Source organism: Periplaneta americana, chromosome 15 (assembly GCF_040183065.1).
Source record: "Periplaneta americana isolate PAMFEO1 chromosome 15, P.americana_PAMFEO1_priV1, whole genome shotgun sequence".
Lineage (NCBI taxonomy): Eukaryota > Metazoa > Arthropoda > Insecta > Blattodea > Blattidae > Periplaneta > Periplaneta americana.
The window spans coordinates 162,569,835-162,592,254 of record NC_091131.1 but is presented as its reverse complement, the minus strand read 5'-3'; the positions used below and the strand labels follow the sequence as shown (position 1 = coordinate 162,592,254).

Genomic DNA, 22,420 nt, shown 5'->3' with positions numbered 1-22,420 from the left:
CTTGAAGCAAGTAAAGCGATCGGTTTGGAAGTAAATCCCGAAAAGACTAAATATATGATTATGTCTCGTGACCAGAATATTGTACGAAATGGAAATATAAAAATTGGAGATTTATCCTTCGAAGAGGTGGAAAAATTCAAATATCTTGGAGCAACAGTAACAATTATAAATGACACTCGGGAGGAAATTAAACACAGAATAAATATGGGAAATGCGTGTTATTATTCGGTTGAGAAGCTCTTATCATCCAGTCTACTGTCCAAAAATCTGAAAGTTAGAATTTATAAAACTGTTATATTACCGGTTGTTGTGTATGGTTGTGAAACTTGGATTCTCACTCTGAGAGAGGAACATAGGTTAAGGGTGTTTGAGAATAAGGTGCTTAGGAAAATATTTGGGGCTAAGCGGGATGAAGTTACAGGAGAATGCAGAAAGTTACACAACACAGAACTGCACGCATTGTATTCTTCACCTGACATAATTAGGAACTTAAAATCCAGACGTTTGAGATGGGCAGGGCATGTAGCACGTATGGACGAATCCAGAAATGCATATAAAGTGTTAGTTGGGAGACCGGAGGGAAAAAGACCTTTAGGGAGGCCGAGACGAAGATGGGAGGATAATATTAAAATGGATTTGAGGGAGGTGGGGTGTGATGATAGAGACTGGATTAATCTTGCACAGGATAGGGACCGCTGGCGGGCTTATGTGAGGGCGGCAATGAACCTTCCGGGTTCCTTAAAAGCCATTTGTAAGTAAGTAAGTAAGTAAGTAAGTGGTAAATTTTAAATGGCACCAGGTCAAAAAGATTCTCCAGAGAGAAGACAATATGCAATAAAGGCAAGGTATTGCATTGAAACGCTATACTAGACGATATGAACACTGTAAAACTTGGTCATCGAGAAGCTGCACGTGTAAAGTTGTAAGCATTGCTCGTAACACAGGATATTGGTTTACATGTAATATAAAACTGTTCTCGGTGATACTTAGGCCTACTATTACACCATAAGGTGAACTGCAATTAGAACAGACTCAACGCAGAGTGGATATCTTCGTCAGCTCAACGTTAATCCTGATATATTTATCAGGCGAATTGTCACATGTGATGCAAAATGGGTATATTATCGCAACTCTGGCACTTCAAACAGTAGCTCGATCCCCGTTAGTCGTCGTTAAAATCGGTTCGGCCCTAATGTAATGTTATGTGTCTGGTGGTAATTTGAAACTGTGATTCACTGGGAATATGTTCCAAACGGACGTGCAATGCAGTCTTTGACAGTTTGTATTCTCAAATTAATATATAAATGGAAAACATCTAACAGATCAAGGAGCATACCAAACTAGTACCATCGCGGGATAAAAATCTCAAAGGTGGCTCAAGTTCATAGAATCTAATGAATTCTGCTTTGAAGGTTACCTGAGTTTTTGAATGTACTTCACTCCCATCCCTTCTACTAAGGAAGTTCCAACTCCACACAGAACCAAGACCGCAGATAGTAAGCAGTACTGAGTTACTGAGTATAGTACGTTCCAGAAATATGTTCGCGTTTTCCAGTGACGATAGAACTTTCAATATTGAATCGTATTTTCGCACAAGTACTGTCCGTTTGCCTACGTCGCATCCCGATTTCCCCCACCTGCTTCTGCTCGCCCCTCTGTAATAGCTGGGCTGTCTTAGCTCTTTTCTGAAAACATTAATTTCTCTTAGGAATTGGACGTTTACGTAATATTATACAGCTGTTTAATTTAACTTAAATAAAAGGGCCTCGTTAAGTAATTAACTTCCACGTGATTTCCTCCCTTTCTACAATCCTGCGGCATAACCACTTGGACGGACAGTAGATAGCATGTCTGAGTAATTTTATAGTTTCGGGTCGGGCAGAAGTGAAGATTGAATTCACAGTACGTAGAGTAGGTACAGAATTATTTCAACATGAGTTACTAGTACGAAAGACGAACTGGCAATTGGAATTAGATGCAATAGTCTATAGTGCGATAATATGCACAAAAGAACTGAAGCCTGTATCGAAATGAACGGCCACCATTTTCAAAATTGTGTTTAAATATTCATATTATGATTATTTTACAATTTAACTTCTTTCTCTATATTGTACGCTAATGTGCTGTAGACAGTATAATATACACCGCATAATGAATACGTTCGCATGGATAACTCACTTCGTGAGTAAAAACACTTATTCTTAATACAGTACTGTACTTTGATTAAAGAAAAACCTAATGAAAATTATCAAACTCAAAATCGCGATATTTCCTAGTTTACGCAAATGGATGAACTACTTTTCTTCCATCCTATACCTAGTAGAGTGATTTGTGTTTTACGCCAGTATCATCGAACTCCAGTCTTGGAGGGGGGAGCAAGCGGTGTTTCCGGTTCTCTAAAGGTATAGACAGGTTAATATTAAAAATGTTAGTAAAAATAAAATGATGTCCCTGAATAATTATTGCGTTTAGTTCAAGCCTAGTATGTTGTTTGTAGATGATGTAAGATGTTTCAAATATACTGCTTGTTATTACTGTTACTTTGATATAGTTTGTTATTTTGTGTTGAAAATCTTCTGATTTAGATTTCATTGTTAACTTGCATTCTTCTCCGGAATAAAGTTTTTTAAAAATTTATTTGACAATTTTTGTACATTGGTACTATCAATTGTGCTTAAATAATTAACATTTCAGCAATATGAGACTTGTGGAGAGGATGACGTCCATTAACGTTCCTCAAAGCATCAACAAATCAGTGTGTTTTTTCCTCTTGAGGCGACGATCAGTCCGTGCAGGGGGCAGGTTCCGAGGAATCTGGTTGATTAAGCTGTTAGAATGTGTTGACAATGTTGCACATAATCGTGTGTAGGAAGAATGAAGTACAGTCTCTATTTTGGCTAGATCTAGATCTGAATGAAGTGTTTCATTTCTGATGTACCATGGTGCTCCAGTGATTATCCTTAGTGCCCAATTTTGGAATGTTTGAATACGCTTGATTTGACTTATAGAAGCCGATCCCCATAATGAACATCCATAGAGTGAAATAGGTTTGAGAAGCATTACATATATTAGCCTTTTGTTGGAAAGGGAAAGACAAGAGCTGGAAAGTACTACTTTCAATCGATGAAGTCTGTATCTTAATCTCTGGAGGATGTAAGTGAGATGTTTATTCCAAGCGACTGTCTAGGATGAGTCCAAGATATCGGAATAAAGTTGTGTTATTACTTTGAATATAAAATAGCATATTTAACAGTGTGCGATTTTATTTAAGGCACTCATACTTGTATGTAGGGTAATATATTCTTAATACTATTGATTTCGACATATCAGTAATGCTCATAGGACTAACGGTCGTATGTCTACATGGATTTGAATAAATCTTTAGTGATGAAAATTTTCTAAATTTATTACCGCACCATATTATGAATCAGAATAGAGCATCGAAAGCCGGTCTCTTTGAGCCAGCTACTAATTAAGTGACGAACAGGTCAGATTACTGGTATATCTATTGAAATTTTCTACTAAAGAAGTATTAAATCGTTGTTAAATTATGGGCGGGAAAAATGCTTATAAAACAAACTCATGAGATAGGCTTACTTTAACCAGTTTGGAGTTGTAGGCGAAGTCCTTTAAACTCGGTAAAAGTTAACCACTAAATTCTCCATATATATTGTAAAACTTCGCAAGGACATTATATTATGAATATTTCATTCGATGCACTCACATAGAAATGGGCGTCATAAATGTGACACATACATCCTTTACATTTATGCGTTTTTCAATACTTTAGTATTTACATTTCCGATAATATTCCTCTTTGAAGTTATGAGAGTTCATCCCTATGCTGTAGTAGCTCTGACTCTCTTATAGCTTAAAAAAAAAAAAAAAAAAAAAAAAAAAAAGAAGCTTCATTTTTCCACATAGATCCCTAGTAGATTGGTGCACTTCTCCCAGCGATGCTCCAACATTTCCATAGCGTCGTGGAAGAAGGGTTGTCCAACCTCTGCAAACCACTGGTTTACGGACTGCATGACTTCATTATTGGGTGAAATTTTTTTTCCACGCAGGTGATCTTTGAGTTTTGAGAATAGCCTGAAGTCGCTGGGTGCCAGATGTGGTGAGTAGGATTAATGAGCCAGCAATTCAGATCCTGCTATTCAGCGTATTCCGAATCTCACCGGACCGGTGGACAACAATGACGTCACGCTGCAGCGAAATAGGAACAAAACTGCTGGAAGGATCGATGGCTGTCATGGCGACTGTATAAGTTGTTGTCTGCTACGGTAGCAACATTTTGCGAAATTTCCGTACTGCCATCTCGTTCAAAGAAAAGAGAGCATAAACAATTTATTTCTTGAACCGGTAGTAATAACTGGTCCGTTGACTGGTTCGCTCATAAGCTATTAACATATTGTTTTTACGTTGTGCTCATTACAAACAATACAGCAGAACACACCGCCATGACACAACAATGCACGATGTCATTCGTCTGCTAATTCCCGCCCTATACAAGAACCAATCAGATTCACTGATGGCGGCTGATGGAGACTGCCACCACCTCTGCAAGCTGATGGCACCGGTGCGACACCGGTGGAGCATCAATGACGTCATCGGTGAAATTCGGAACACCGTGTTGCCATCAGATTGCTCAGCGCTGAGATTCGGAATACGCTCATTGAAATTGCTGCCATTGCAACTCAGGACTTGTCATTTGGAACACTGTCTTGATGAAAAAGAACCTTTCACCTCAACTTGCCACGATGTTTCTCCTCGATAACATCCCGCAATTTTTCAATTAAATTTTCACAATAAAGGCCTATTATTGTGGACCCTTTCTGAAAAATAGTCTGTCAAAATAACACGATGGGCATCTCAAACAACAGAGCAAAACCTTACCTGCTGATGGCTGCACCTTATGTTTCCACTCCATACTTTGAATTTTGGTTTCAGAGTCATAATGATAAATCCATGGTTCATCCATAACCACATATCGTTCAAGAATTTTTTCTTTGTTATAACAGTTAAATGCTGCTCGCAGAAGCACTGCTCTTTGTCGTCTTTGCGTAGACGTTAACGAGGCACCCAGCTTGCAATTATTTTTTTCATATCAAATTTGTTTACCAAAATATTGTGCAGACGATAGTATGAGAAGCCTCTTTCCTCTCTATATCCCTGATGGTGACTCGTCGATCTTGCAGCACTAAATAGTATATTTTATTGATGTTTTGTGGTGTTGTGACAGTTCTCGAAAGGCCACCACCATGTTCACATTCACACGATATTCTCCTACATTTAAACATTCGACACCAACTTTTTACTATATCATAAGATAAGTAGATTCTCCGAAGGTATCTATCATATCTTGGCGAAATTCTCTTCTTTTGCATGTATTTAATCTCAGCTCTTTGCTGGAGAGGATAATTTATGTACTGAACGCAGCGCCTCCAGCAACTCGAACACCTGCTACGAGTCAACGCGGACATGTTTAGACTTGCAACTTGGCATGTAGTTATAACCAGGCTTCGAGACTTGGGACCGGATACGATAAATTTACTGTGCATGTATCATAGGTTGTTGACTCGCTGCAGGTAGTGAAAGTTAGAGATGTGTTGAGGTAACAACGTTGCTGTTTAGAGTAGAGTACGGTAGTATGGGGAAACATACACATATGAACATTCTGATAGTAAATATACATTACACAATGACAATGTCAAAAGAATGTGAAAGGCATTTATTCTCCTGTCTTTTATAAACATTTGTGTTTAATTTTACACAGCGTTAATGGTGGAAATAAACATGTAGCAATTTTAATTTTTTTATTTATCCTATTGGTCGTCTTTAGGAAGTGCAGTTACAGTACCGAATTGCAATGTACTACAAGATACATTTTCAGTGTCTCAAACGTAAATCTTTTTCGGTTATCTGCCAAACACAGTTTTTACTGTGAAAAGCTACGCTCTACGTCGCATGACGTGATAGGAACAAAACGAAGAAACCTATCATCATTGCAGTCTCTAACTGTAAGAGACAGTCCTTTATTCTCGGGTGACTCTATGTCCATCAATTTGCTGTTTATGTCACACAATGTTCCATATCCGTTATTTTTACATAAAATTGATTTCCACTTCTGTTTTACACGTTCAGTAACCGGTGTACTTGGTGTCTCATTAATTCTCTGTGTTATTTCCTCAATTAATTTGAGGGCTTCCGGCATCTCTTGCTCTGACTTTTCTGACCGTGTAATAGTTTCAAACACAGTTTGTATGAAAACCAAATTATTAGTCAGAACCTTCAAATCCAGAACGTTTTCCCTTGCGTATTTGTTAGCATTCATTCTACAGTACCCCCACCCACTGTACGCTTTACCACTATACTCAGTACGCCGTTATGCGGATTTCCCACTGAACTGCTCTATCGGGTCCGAAGTTTCGAAGCCTGGTCATAACACATTTCATCCATTTGTGTGTCACGAAAGATAAATTTTACTCCACTAGAAATAGGTCAGGGCTACAACATAAGAATCAGTCATCGTAATTTTGAGGACCTGGCTTCAGACGGAGAAACATAAATTGCATTAGTTACAGAGGACAAGATAAGAAGATGTTGTATCGATTTCTGCGCATATTGCAAGTACAGTAATATACCGTTATAAGAAAATTGCACTATCTTATTTAATTTAAGTAAAGTGTGCATCCGGAAAATGTATATGCACATTAAGTAACAATTCATACAATGTAAACCCTTCTTACATTATTCTAATATTTACGACTATTAGGTTTAAAATAAAATAATAGCAATGATGAAAGGAATAAACGGTTTATAATGATTTTTATTGCCATTATTATTATTATTATTATTATTATTATTATTATTATTATTATTATTATTATTATTATTAAATCTAAAGGTACAGATAGCATTCCTAATTTTATAATCAAGGGTTGCTCTAATATTTTCATACCCATTTTAACTTTTTTATTCAATCCTAGTTTAAAAACAGGAATTTACCCATCACTTTGGAAGGAAGCATCCATTATTCCAGTTTTTAAAAATGGTAATAAAAACAGTGTTACTAATTATAGACCCATTTCTATCCTAAACAATTTTTCTAAAATTTTTGAAAAAATTATTCACAAACACATTTCATTTTATGTCAAAAATAAGATCAATTCGGCCCAACATGGATTTACTAGAGGGAAATCTACTACAACTGACTTAGTTTCCTATCTCAATCTCATTATGTCTGTTGTCGAAACTCAAGGTCAAATTGACTCAATTTATTTTGATTTTAGCAAAGCATTTGATGTTGTTCCTCACAAAATTGTATTAAATAAATTAAGTAATTTTGGTCTCTCCACTAACTACGTTAATTGGTTTGAAAATTATTTATCAGATAGACAGTCTTGTGTTCGACTAGGTAATTCTCTCTCGGTTCCATTTAATAGTGTATGCGGAGTTCCTCAAGGGTCTACATTGGGACCTCTCCTATTTTTATTATTTATAAATGATATAAGTAAAAGAATAAGTTCTAGCTGCCTTTCATTTGCGGATGATCTCAAAATCTTTTGTGAAATTAATAGTTCGGCTGATTGTCAAACTCTTCAAAATGACATTAATTCAATTTTACAATGGTCTGTTGAAAATGGAATGAAAATTAATCAATCCAAAACTTTTGTTATTTCCTTCTCACGGAAAACTACTCCCCAAAAATGTAATTATTCTCTTAGTAATGTCGTAATTACTAAGAAAGATTGTATTAGAGATCTTGGTGTCTTGATTCAAAATTATATTTTCATGATCATGTGGAATATATTTATACCCATTCATTAAGAATGCTTGGTCTAATTAGATCTATAACTTATTCTTTTTCTACTCCTATGTGTTTATTAATTTTATATTATACACTGGTTAGATCCAAGCTTGAATATGCATCTGTTGTATGGAACTCCATTACTTCCACTGACTCGGCTAAATTGGAGAATATTCAAAGAAAATTTATTTCCTTGTGTTCTTATAGATTTTTACCAAATTCCGATTATAACTATGAGATTAATTGGAAATATTTCAATTGCGGTAGTTTGTTTGCCAGACGTCAGGATCTTGATTATTTATTTTTTTGTAAAGTCATTAAGGGTGATATTGATTGTGAATCTTTCATAAGCAATATCAGTCTTCGTATTCCTGCTAAAGGTAAAGATTTCATACATTATTTTATAATAGGAATTCTAAATCTCTCTCTCCGGTCTGCAGATGTATTAAATATGCTAATTTGTATGGAATGAACTTGGATCCATTTAATGTGTAGTATATCTTTTGAGTTTTTATGTCAGTTTTATTAATTTATGCCATTTGTTAAGATATGTATCATACTATTCTTGTCAATTGCATATCTTTACAATATTACTTATTATTTGTGCTATTTATTATTTTTTTTTTGCATTTGGTCAATTCATTAATGTAGACTGTTATATTGATTGTATTTCATCTCACTGCCATTTTCTATCATTCATTCTCATCATCATTTGTTGATTTGTTTTGTATCTTGTGCTAAACTGTAATTGGCCTTGTGCTGTTGTTTCGCACGTTAATATTCTAAATAAATAAATAAAAATAAAAATAAATTACTATTATTATTATTATTATTATTATTATTATTATTATTACTATTATTATTAAGCTTTATACGCTTTGAAAGCTTATGGCTGCTGAATTTACTTTAAAATACTGTTTCACTCCACCTAACATATTTTTCAGTTATGATGTAAGTATGAAATATTTAGGCCCTCCTACATATTGTTCAGGTATCTAAGCCTAGGTCTTTCCAGTGATCTTGTATGAACACCCTTTTACTCTTATTTCTTTTAGAGCTCTTAGCACATATCCAATCTATCGCAGTCTTCTTGATTTAATTTTTAATTGTGGCCACAATACTAAGTTCATTGTAAAATTAATAAATTTGCTTATTGTGTAATATCCTTCATTCCAATATTTTACCGAAAAGTTTTTTTTTCTAATTTTCAATTTATTCTCTTCTGTTTTACACCCTTTTCTCTGAAGCAAACAGCTTTGCCTTTATTGAAGGTGGCTTTCGAAATCTTAGTTGGAACTGCGTCGTAATCTGTTGCATTGTCTGCCCAGTCTTTCATGGAGAAGGAGATCAATAAGCGAAACCCTCTTACTTTTTTGGAGATGGAACATCTTTCAAGTCACTTTACAAGAAAAGCACAATAGTACATTATGCAACGAGCCTATAATGGTAGTAATTAAGACGTTCGTATGTTTATGAAACGAGCGCAAGCGAGTTTCATAATTTTCATACGAACGTTTTAATTACCATTATAGGCAAGTTTCTTACGACTTTTTATGCTCGAACATATTTCTAACTTGAAATTATTCATAAGTACTAATATTATTCTTATCTGACTGGGGAGCGGAAGTGACCTTGTGCAATATCCCGTAAATTGTGAGATGTGTGCAGACGCGAAAGTATTGATTTTTTTCGAGGAACAAATGTCATTGACCTTGATATAATCTAGAGAGTAAAATGAACATTAATCGTGATATAACCTGGAAATTGATTTAGACATTGAAAAACGAGAAGACAAATTGTATTTATTTAATATTATTTACAATTAACGCTAATTATTAAAGTAACAGAACATAACCTTCTGCGACAGTATTGGATTTCCAGCCTCCGTGACGTTTCGCTAGTTTTCTTTCGATTGCATATCCAAGAATAATCGATACTTGCGCTACAATGGTGCTTTCTGATTTGTGGAAAACCTGAACATTAATGAATAGGTGTACTTTAATGAGGGTCATTAAAGGGATACTACCAGGTGTATAATTACTACATTTCGGCATGGTCGAGCATAAAATTGATTTTTATATGAACTCGCTCCATTAAGATATTTTCATTGGTTTATTTTACGACACTTTATCAACTGTGATGGTTATTTAGCGTCTGAGGGAAATGAAGTTGATAATACCAGTGAAATGAGTCCAGGGTCAATCGCAGAACGTTTCCTCTTAATAGGCTGAGAGAAAATCCCGGAAAAAATGTGAACCAAATAATTTTTCTGAACCAGGATTTGAACCCGGTTCCGCTTGTTTCACGGTCAGACATACTAACCGTTCTTCAAAGTGGTGGACTCAAGCAAAATTCTTACATAACAAGTCGCACACGATTGAAAAGTTATGTGGGATACACGAGCTAAACTGGACGAGTGATCGGTCGAACACATTCAACAGAACTTCCTGCTGATGTGTTCAACTCTCAACTAGCGAACACTCACTCAACTTTCATATCTCAAAATATAGGTCTTCCAAAAGTAGGAGCTAACTTTAATTGCTTATACAGGGACATCATTTTATTTTTACTAACATTTTTAATATTAACCTGGTTATACCTTTAGAGAGCCGGAAACACAGTTTGCTACCCCTTCCACGACTGTAGTTCGATGGTACTGGCGTAAAACACAAACAAATCACTCTAATAGGTATAGGAGGGAAGAAAAGTAGTTCATCCATTTACGTAAACTAGGAAATATCCCGATTTTGAGTTCGATAATTTTCATTAGGCTTTTGTTTAATCAAAATACAGTACTGTATTAAGAATAAGTGTTCTTACTCACGAACTGAGTTATCCATGCGAACGTATTCATTATGCAGTGTATATTATACTGTCTACAGCACATTAGCGTACAATATAGAGAAAGAAGTTAAATTGAAAAATAATAATATGGATATTTAAACAATTTCTGAAAATGGTGGCCGTTCATTTCGATAGAGGCTTCAGTTCTTTTGTGCACATTATCGCACTATAGACTATTGTATCTAATTCCAATTACCAGTTTCGTCCTTCGTACTAAGTAACTCATGTTGAAATAATTCTGTATCTACTCTATAAAAGAGTACCTTACGTACTGTAAATTCAATCTTCACTTCTGCCCGACCCGCACAGATAAAATTACTCAGACATGCTATCTACTGCCGTCCAAGTGGTTATGCCGCAGGATCGTAGAAAGGGGAGAAATCACGTGACAGTTAATTACTTAAGGAGTCCCTTTTATTTAAGTTATTTTAAACAGTTGTATAATATTACGTAAACGTCCAATTCCTAACAGAAATTAATGTTTTCAGAAAAGAGCTAAGACAGCCCAGTTTTACAGAGGGGCGAGCAGAAACAGGTGGGGGAAATCGGGATGCGACGTAGGCAAAAGGACAGTACCTGTGCGAAAATATGATTCAATATTGAAAGCTCTTTCGTCACTGGAAAACGCGAACATATTTCTGGAACGTACTATACTCACTAACTCAGTGCTGTTTACTATATGCGGTCTTGGTTCTGTGTGGAGGACAGTTGGAACTTCATTAGTAGAAGGGGTGGGAGTGAAGTACATTCAAAAGCTCAGGTACAATACAAATTGGAGTAGAAATAAAATGATGTCCCTGTATTTTTTACCAAAGGGCGGAAAAATGTGCGTTATGCCTTAAGTTCTGTGTCAACGGACTACTGGGTGTTCATTTCAAAGTGTGTCATGACGTCACTGTTGTTGAGTCACCGATTTGAAGCGAGTTTCAGCTTATATGTTAGAGAAGTTGCCTATTATTTAAGGCGTTCTTCAATCTGAACTTGAGAACGTGTACGGTATAACTTGAACGTCGTAGCAACAGATGGCGGTCTGTACGGTCTGTGTGCTACCATAACCTCTTTCGAACTGTGTTTTGCGCCGGCAAGTCGTACGCAGGGTATTTGTTATCATCGGTAGCGTATGGTAACATTCCACAACACAAATCAAATGCTCCGTGTCCATGTTGACCGTCGAAGTTAATGTCAACAAATACGTAAGTAATCGTCTTAACCCTCTCCCCATATCTCGACAGTACGTATTTCCAAACAGTTCACATTCCTGCCACTACCGGCGTTACCGTACGTATCGGTACGTACTCTTCAGAATGAACGCCGTACTTGCTAGCCAACTTCTCTGCCTCTTAGATTATACACCTGAGCTGCGGAAGTGTAGGAAGACTGAATTCTCTAGGCTCATCAGCTAGCCACATGACAGCATGCAGCGAGCCAAGACACATTTTGAACTGAACACCCAGTATATTGTTGTCATTCGCTCACGTAAATAGCGGCAAGAGAGTACAGTCTGGTAATGAGAACCTCACCACTCCATTCAATCGATCTATAAATACTGGAATGAAGTTGTAATATAGTAATTATGATTTAAAAACTTACCTGAAATGTTAACTACCACCGCCTGGATGATTAAAGGATGCATACACTGAACCATAATATACATCCGTGAATTATCGAAAGATAAATTTCTACGTCCCTCATTCAAACAGTTTTTCAACACCGAAAAGCTTCTTTCCGTGTCACAAGATGTTAGAGATGCAAATGGAAAAAGCCATGTAGTACGTCGTTTTTACCTCCACTCAAAATGTTGCACATAACTATATAATCTGCGATTTTTTTTGCAGAATTTGCGGAATATTTCTTTCGCCTTTTCACCTCTAAAATGTGAATTATCAAGTTTCTTGAACGGAATATTTGCATAAATCATCATATTACATAAATCCACATTACATTCAGATCGTGTATGTTTTTCATTATTTGATATCGAAGATCTTACGTTTTACAATACCGTTCTATGTATTATTTCCAAAAAATTATTTTACTTTCACATTTGCGCACGGCATAGAAAATATATTCCCTTACCGGAATCAAAATCTCTCTTCCATATTTACTGTATTTCCTAGACTGTTTAATTCCAAATACTTCTACTTAGGTATTTAAAATCACTTTTACACCAAACTACCACGTGCACAAAGGCAATAAACAATTTTGTAAAGACCTGGCTGTCTTCCTCGTACGACTAGAAGATGACACTGAAGATAATTTGTTGGTTTCTACTAGTATTGCCGCCCTTTCGTAGTGCATTTGTTATATTGCGTTTGTATCTGTGACGTCATCCATACTTCAGACCAAACTAACCTGTATCGCGTGGTAGCGCACGTTTTTCCGCCCTCTAGTTATTACACAATCTTAAAATTCTGGCACTGGATTTTTATTACACAAGATATATGACTTTTTTATGGTTTCATAAAGATTACGAGTTGGTTTGTTTGATTGTTCTGGTGGTCTTGTTGTCAGTAGACACTATCCCGTAACTTGGCCTGCAAGATCACTAGATATTAGCCAGGATATTATTGGTTGTGGGACTATCTGAAGGAAAGATTTTCTTGAGCAATCTTACATCAATTGAGGAGTTCAAGGACTCCATCGCACTGATATTCCAGACCTGTTGTATACAGAATTCAAAAGGGGCTGTTACTTCTAAAAGAACAAAACCGTGGACAGATGCAAAATCTACGATGAAGTTTATGGCACTAGGTGGTCATACAAAATCCCATTTCTTGTGTAATATACCTGTGCCGTGTAGAAAATATTAGCAATTAAAATTAAGTATTACTTTTGAAAAACACTATACTGTACACCACAATTCCATCTATCGATTCATCGATCGTATTACTGCCATCTTACGACATAATAACTTAAGTCATTTTCACGCATCAATAATAGGGAATAACACGGAGGAGATTCTATCACAATTTCCATCGTTTCTATGAAATTACCCATTACTATTATTATTATTATTATTATTATTATTATTATTATTATTATTATTATTACTGTTTTAGTTTAGCAGCATTTGAAGGTGACTACATGTCTTCCGCAAGTATTGGAACTCAGTGTTGTAGTTTCGCTGCGTGCCCAGTATGCCCGATGCTCAACAGCGACGATAATATAATAATAATAATAATAATAATAATAATAATAATAATAATAATATTGTTTTATTTTCGCTGGCAGAGTTAAGGCCATAAGGCCTTCTCTTCCACTCAACCATCCTTAATCAATACAATACATAAATTTAAATTACAAATATTTACACAACACTTAAAAGGTTCTCCAGCAATATTCTTCACTACATATTTATTTAAATTGAGATAAATCTATAAGGTAAAGTAGTAACTTAATTTATGAGCTAATTTAATTTAATGAATTATAATTAATTTAATATTTGAAATAGCTAGTAAAATTATGAAAATTAATTTAATATAAGCTTACTAGGACTATGTTACAGGGAGAATATATATATTTCTATTTCTATAATGAGAATATTAATGTAATTGCCATTAGAGGTTTTGTAAATCTATTTAGAGAAATTAATGATAATAATAATAAGAATGGACAGATGTTAGTTTCATTATAAGTAACAGATATCAATCAGGAATTAATCTGTTAAGTAAGAATTTATGTAATTTTGACCTAAATGAAGTTATTGTCCAACAACCCCTTATATCACTCGGAAGCGAGTTCCAATTTCTAGCAACTGAAACTGTATAGGATGAAGAATATAAAGATGTCTTGTGGTAGGGTATAATGAGTAAATTGTTATGATGAGATCTTGTACTTAGCTGATGATATGCGGATAAATTTTGAAAACGAGAAGCCAAATAGATTGGGGTAGCGGTGCGCAGAATTTGAAATAAGAGAACAAGAGAATGCAGGGCTCGTCGATCGCTTAGCCTTAGCCAAGACAGAGTTTGGAAAGACGGGGAAACATGATCATACTTACGAATATTGCAAATATAGGCCTAACGGACACACGCATTATGCACACGTTGTAGCCTGCTGCTCAAATTTGCATTTAGATTACTTAATATAATATCGCAGTAGTCAAAGTGTGGCATCACGAGTGTTTGTACAAGGATTAATTTTAATTTATCTGGAAGAAAGTGCTTCAGTCGCTTTAATGAGTGAATAATGGAAAATATTTTTTTGGAAGTGTGATTCACTTGTTCATTCCATTCCGGGTGACAATCCATATAAATGCCAAGGTTCTTCACAGTCGTACTGTATGGAATAGTAGTATTATTTACAATTATCGGTGGCAAATTTTGTTTGTCACACTTCGATCTTTGATGTTCTATTAAGATTGCCTGCGATTTACTTGCATTTAAATTAAGTCCGTGCGTTTTCGACCATATGGATATAGAATTCAAGTCATCGTTAACATGTGTTTGACAGGTTCAGCCGGATTGCGAGAGCGAGGACAACGAGGACGCCGAGTGCGCGCCGGTGTCTGTGAGCTGGGAGGGCAGCGCCGAGATGCAAAGCGGGGACATCCTGCTCGTTCGCATCGATGATTCGCGACTCGTGGAATCCAGCCGAGACGCCGCGGCGCCCCAGAGATCCACACACAACATCGACAGGTAGTGTGCATATTTCATTTCTACTTCCATCTTCAAAACCGTCTTCCTCATAGTGACTATCACCTTCGTCTGCAGAAATTAGACGATTTGGTCCGTTGCAGCGAAGTCAGTCTTTCGTAAGTACAATGCGCTCAGTCTAATGTCTGTGGTACAATTTATCAAAGAGTAGGATGTTACGGATTCTATATTCAATTCTGACAGTTCTTAAGATTCCGTTGGGCGCAGGTGGGCGCGTTAGAGTTAGCAGGGAAGTAAATGGAGAGAAAGGGTTAGCGATTAAAGTCTGCTCGAGATACAGAAGTAATAATAACTCAAGTTACCTCAGCAAGTAGCGGATTTGCTAATTAGAATTTTTATATTCTGCTGAAAAGCATCGTTTGTCATGTTTTACTTTTCGAAAAGGAATGCACTTAAGGATAACATGTTTGAGGAATGAGATATTTAATATTTAACTGAATTGGTGAAGTAGCTACACTTTGTGTGGTTTTCGATAGATTGAAAAAAGTGTCGGTAGATTGAAAAGAGTGGTATATAGTGGGTCACTGATGGTAAAAATTGAATATAAATTTTAATTTTATATATTACTGTAGGTAGAGAAATACATTAATGCATTGTACGAATAGTTTCTTTTAATTCTACATGAAAGTATCAAATAATAAATTGGGACTTCATATAACTTTATTTTTATTTTTGCAAACATAATATTAAATTCCAATATCTGAAAACTGAACATAACGCTAAAAACATTAAACATTATTACCATTAACATATTTTGCACTCTAAATGCTTACTATATGCTGATGATGTTAAATTGTATGAAGAAATTGACAAACAACAAGACGTTTTTGATCTACAGCAGGATTTGGACAGACTATATAAATGGAGTATCGATAATTTTCTTCTGTTAAATCCTAATAAATGTTGGTTTATGACGTATTCTAAAAATAAGACAGTTGCTCAAAATCCGTATGAAATTAATGGTGTGAAATTACCTAGAGTAGAATCATTTAAGGATTTGGGTATTTATTTTACACACAACTTATGTCTTAAAATGCACTTAAATAACGTGGTAATTGATGCATATAGAAAATTAGGATTTATAATCACAAATACAAAAGAATTAAAAAATATAAATACTATTGATACTTTATATAAAACTCTAGTTAGGAGTAAGCTAGAGTATGCGTCTGTAATATGGTCACCTCAGTTCCAGTCCCATCAGATGCAAATAGGAAGGATACAGAAAAGATTTTTATGTTATTTATATTTTAAAAAACATCACGTGTCGTCTTATGACAAGCAAATTTCATATAATCAGTTACTTTTTAAATTTAATTATAAAACTTTAAAATCTCGACGATTAATAAATAGTCAAATTTTACTCTATAAGACTGTTAAAGATATATTGAATAACTGCGATTTTCTTAAATTCCTTCATATCAATTTAAAAAACATAATTACGTCACAGACAACCTTTTGTTATTCCCATTCCTAGAACTGTTTTCTTCAAGAACTCTCCATTGTTTGTTATGTGTAATACTTACAACTCTCTGTCTTTAAGCTGTGATTCTCAATTAGATTTCAGTTTAACAGTTGACAAATTTAATACAATATTAAAAAGAATTGTATTTTCTTAGATATTTAAATTATGAAGAAGTGTATTATAATGTTTTTAATCTAGTTTTTAAATAATTTCGCATCATTATGTTGACATTTGGCACTATATTAACTGCAATATTATATTCTAGCATCTATTACCGTTATGTATTTTCTTTCTTTCGTTTGTGCTGTTTGTTTTGTTTTGTTTTCTTGTTATGTATTTTGTGTATGTATCTGTGTAAGCCACCTGTAATTGGAAGCCTGCTTTTGTTGGTGGCGGATTCAAATAAATAAATAATTATTATAGTCATTACAGAAATAAGTGAAGGTATTTTACTTAGTTCCTTTAAATTCTACATAGGTACAAGGCAATAATTTGGCATTTCAGATTAATTGATTTTTATTTTTACAAACATAAAATTTACACCACGTTTTGTAAGGTAAAATGTCCTATCGCAATCAAGAAGCGAATGTCTTCTACCAGGAAAACAACGAAAAAATTTTTCCAACTTCAGAGATTCATTGAATACTAAACAGAAACAAATGACAGTATGGTTCCTGTTTGTCCAGGACAAGAATCAAAGAATAAACGTAAGTTTTGACACTTGCAGGAACATAGTTTTGAGTATAATGATACGGATATATTCAAAGTCCCTTTGCATCTTCTTTGTATCTTCTTCAGTGTATAAGTTAATAACAGAAATATGTCCTTCAGATTTGTTACATAGAAAACGAATACATATAATTATCTCAGTTAAACCTTCTTACACTGGGATGCATGTCGTCAAACACGTCCACACACCGAGTTATTCTGACAATTCGTTATCTACACTCCAGTAGCTCATTGTAAAATTGTTTGCTTCTTCCGTTTGTGAATTCCTAGTTCACCTTGTACAGCCCGTTTAACAGAATCAGACAGGTAGGTGATGTTAATTTTATTTCCATCTCTTCACACTTGCTACAAGCATCCATTTGGGTCTTCTAAACTTTAATATAAAGTTGTCATTAAACTGTGATAGATAAAAGCTATACTTAACAAGAGATGAGACATTTTAAAGAGGTTGTACACCTTCACATTAATTCAGAGTGCAGATACAGTATTGTAGTTCATTTCGCAATAATGAAGTTTTAACTGGGAAAGAACTAATTTGACAATAAATCTCCTGACAGATCTCTCCTGGAACTGAATGAGGTATTTTGTTGTAACTTTTTGCAGCATTGGACCAAAAGTGAAAACCGTTTTCTGTAGTATAAAGTGAATGTTTATGAAAGCTTTTCTGTAAATTTGTAAGCGGTTTGAGTCTTACCTTTATCAAGAAAGTCTTAACTGATCTTGTGCTTCTTCAGAATTCATTCAGTATTGTAGTTCATTTTGCAACAATGAAGTTTTAACTGGCAAAGAACAAATATCATAATAAATCTCATTACAGACATCTCCTGGAACTGAATGAGATATTTTGTTGTAACCTTTTGCAGTCTTAGACAAAAGTGAAAACTCTTTTCTGTGGTGTAAAGTGAATGTTTATGAAAGCTTTTCTGTAAATTTGTAAGCGGTTTGAGTCTTACCTTTATCAAGAAAGTCTTAACTGATCTTGTGCTTCTTCAGAATTCATTCAGTATTGTAGTTCATTTCGCAACAATGAAGTTTTAACTGGCAAAAAACAAATATCATAATAAATCTCCTTACAGACATCTCCTGGAACTGAATGAGGTATTTTGTTGTAACCTTTTGCAGCCTTGGACCAAAAGTGAAAACCGTTTTCTGTAGTATAAAGTGAATGATTATGAAAGCTTTTCTGTAAATTTGTAAACGGTTTGAGTCTTACCTTTATTAAGAAAGTCTTAACTGATCTTGTGCTTTTTCAGAATTCATTCAGTATTGTAGTTCATTTTGCAACAATGAAGTTTTAACTGGCAAAGAACAAATATCATAATAAATCTCCTTACAGACATCTCCTGGAACTGAATGAGATAGTTTGTTGTAACCTTTTGCAGTCTTAGAGAAAAGTGAAAACTCTTTTCTGTGGTGTAAAGTGAATGTTTATGAAAGCTTTTCTGTAAATTTGTAAGCGGTTTGGGTCTTACCTTTACCAAGAAAGTCTTAACTGATCTTGGGCTTCTTCAGGATTCATTCAGTATTGTAGTTCATTTCGCAACAATGATATTTTAACTGACAAAGTATATGATTATGTCTCGTGACCAGAATATTGTACGAAATGGAAATATAAAAATTGGAGATTTATCCTTCGAAGAGGTGGAAAAATTCAAATATCTTGGAGCAACAGTAACAAATATAAATGACACTCGGGAGGAAATTAAACGCAGAATAAATATAGGAAATGCCTGTTATTATTCGGTTGAGAAGCTCTTATCATCCAGTCTGCTGTCCAAAAATCTGAAAGTTAGAATTTATAAAACAGTTATATTACCGGTTGTTCTGTATGGTCGTGAAACGTGGACTCTCACTCTGAGAGAGGAACATAGGTTCAGGGTGTTTGAGAATAAGGTGCTTAGGAAAATATTTGGGGCTAAGCGGGATGAAGTTACAGGAGAATTGAGAAAGTTACACAACACAGAACTGCACGCATTGTATTCTTCACCTGACATAATTAGGAACATTAAATCCAGATGTTTGAGATAGGCAGGGCATGTAGCACGTATGGGCGAATCCAGAAATGCTTATAGAGTGTTAGTTGGGAGACCGGAGGGAAAAAGACCTTTAGGGAGGCCGAGACGTAGATGGGAGGATAATATTAAAATGCTTTTGAGGGAGGTGGGATATGATGATAGAGACTGGATTAATCTTGCACAGGATAGGGACCGCTGGCGGGCTTATGTGAGGGCGGCAATGAACCTTCGGGTTCCTTAAAAGCCATTTGTAAGTAAGGAAGTAAGTAAGTAAGATGTTTTAACTGGGAAAGAACTGATATGATAATAAATCTCCTGACAGATCTCTCCTGGAACTGAATGAGGTATTTTGTTGTAACCTTTTGCAGCATTGGACCAAAAGTGAAAACCGTTTTCTGTAGTATAAAGTGAATGTTTATGAAAGCTTTTCTGTAAATTTGTAAGCGGTTTGAGTCTTACCTTTATCAAGAAAGTCTTAACTGATCTTGTGCTTCTTCAGGATCCATTCAGTATTGTAGTTCATTCCGCAACAATGAAGTTTTAACTGGCAAAGAACAAATACCATAATAAATCTCCTTACAGACATCTCCTGGAACTGAATGAGATATTTTGTTTAACCTTTTGCAGCTTTACACCAAAAGTGAAAACCCTTTTCTGTGGTGTAAAGTGAAGGTTTATGAAAGTTTTTCTATAAATTTGTAAACGGTTTGTCTTACCTTTAACAAGAAAGCCTTAACTGATTTTGTGCTTCTTCAGGATCCATTCAGTATTGTAGTTCATTTCGCAACAATGCTGTTTTAACTGGGAAAGAACTAATATCATAATAAATCTCCTGGAACTGAATGAGATAGTTTGTTGTAACCTTTTGCAGCCTTAGACCAAGTGAAATCCTTTTCTGTGGTATAAAGTGAAGGTTCATGAAAGCTTTTCTATAGATTTGTAAGCTGTTAGAGTCTTACCTTTATCAGGAAAGTTTTAACTGATCTTGTGCTTCTCCAGGATCCATTCCAAGCCTTTGTTTTTCAAAATAATTCCTAACAAATCTTGAAAAGCTAACAAATTAAACTTCGAAAAGGTACTAAGGTTTTGCTCCATGCAGATACATATTTATTTATTTGTCACATAAATGCGACCAGTGTCAAGTCACGTGATGGAACTTTTGGAATTGGACAGAACTAAGTGCAACAGTTAGATTCCTTCTTCAACAACTCTAAAGAATATGTTGTAATCTATTCCCTACATAGTTCTTGTAGGTAGTTCCTTTCATTACCAATCGATAGGGGTATCTTTAAAATATAAGAATCAATGTATAACTCGCTTTACCATCTTTTAATTCTCACCGATTCAAGTGTAAGTCATTTATGAGATCTAAAATCATGTAAGTAATTGTTCAATTAAATTTAAAAGAAGAAATTAATAAACAGACACAATAAAACATTGTAAATAAACTAAAATGGCAAAATAAAACGAACTAGTGTCTTATTTGCATTGCTAATGCCAGTAATAAATGTAACTTCTTAAAAATAAAACGTGGTAGTTCATAGCAAATGAGGTGTAGCTGATTTCAATAATTTCAAGAGAAAAATTATGCCGAGGCCGGATATCGAACCCGAGATCTTTGGATAAACGCGCCAAGGCTCCACCATCTGAGCTACCCAGGCACTCTTCCAGCCCCCACCTCAATTTCTCCCTTTATAACCACAGACCTCAAAGTGGGCTGACAACCGTCAAGTAACCAACATTGAGTGCACACAAACTCTGTGTGACTTAAATTGTGGTTTTCTGTTAACGAACAGTGACGTGTATTATGCAAACCTGATTTGTATAATGTTATGTAAACGTCCAGTTCCGTACAGCGAATGTTTTCAGAAAATAGTTCAAAGAGCCCAGCCACTGGACGAGAGTTATTATATCCTTTACAGATGGGCTAGCAGAAAGGGTGGGGAAAACCACATGACCACTCCGATGGACATACAAATCAACAAGAGTAGAAACGATTTTACTTTGGAAATTAATACTCTACTGTGACTGCTAGCCCTGGATATAATACGGGGTTTACTGTTTCCGAAGGGATTCATGGTCTATCTACCACTGGCAGCAATCGTAGAATATTTGTGATTGCTTTCGAGGACCGTCGATAGACGTTTTATAATTGACCCTACAGTTCGTTTCGAGACTTGCAAGAGTCAACCGCAAGACGTCTATAAGGAAAAACAGTTCATCTATGAACCAACAATCCCGTATTATCAAGAGACATATCAACTGCAACAGATAGAAGTAATAGGCTTGATGGTCGGAGCAAGAGGATCCATCCCGAAGCAGTTTGTTGATTTTTGCAAGGCTTTTCATTTGCCTTCATCTATAATTACCAATGTTTTGTTTACACCGTACACAAGTCTGGCTCTTTACGGTAGTGACTAGAAACATTTTTGTTTTATAAATTTAAATTGTACTCACTAGCTAGCTAGTTAAATAGATAGATAGATAGATAGATAGATAGATAGATAGATAGATAGATAGATAGATAGATAGATAGATAGATAGATAGATAGATAGATAGATAGATAGATAGATAGATAGATAGATAGATAGATAGATAGATAGATAGATAGATAGATAGATAGATAGATAGATAGATAGATAGATAGATAGATAGATAGATAGATAGATAGATAGATAGATAGATAGATAGATAGATAGATAGATAGATAGATAGATAGATAGATAGATAGATAGATAGATAGATAGATAGATAGATAGATAGATAGATAGATAGATAGATAGATAGATAGATAGATAGATAGATAGATAGATAGATAGATAGATAGATAGATAGATAGATAGATAGATAGATAGATAGATAGATAGATAGATAGATAGATAGATAGATAGATAGATAGATAGA

At 35.0% G+C, this 22,420-nt stretch overlaps 1 protein-coding gene across 4 annotated transcripts in view; it reads left to right on the top strand.

Moving 5' to 3' along the window:
• The window catches only part of wry (weary), a 1,511,805-nt gene that overhangs the window by 659,998 nt on the left and 829,387 nt on the right, over positions 1-22,420 (top strand). For all 4 annotated transcript variants that reach the window (XM_069848455.1, XM_069848453.1, XM_069848454.1 and 1 more), the window contains one exon: positions 15,104-15,288. In XM_069848455.1, coding sequence (XP_069704556.1) covers positions 15,104-15,288 — 185 coding nt within the window. The remainder of the gene's footprint in view (positions 1-15,103; positions 15,289-22,420) is intronic.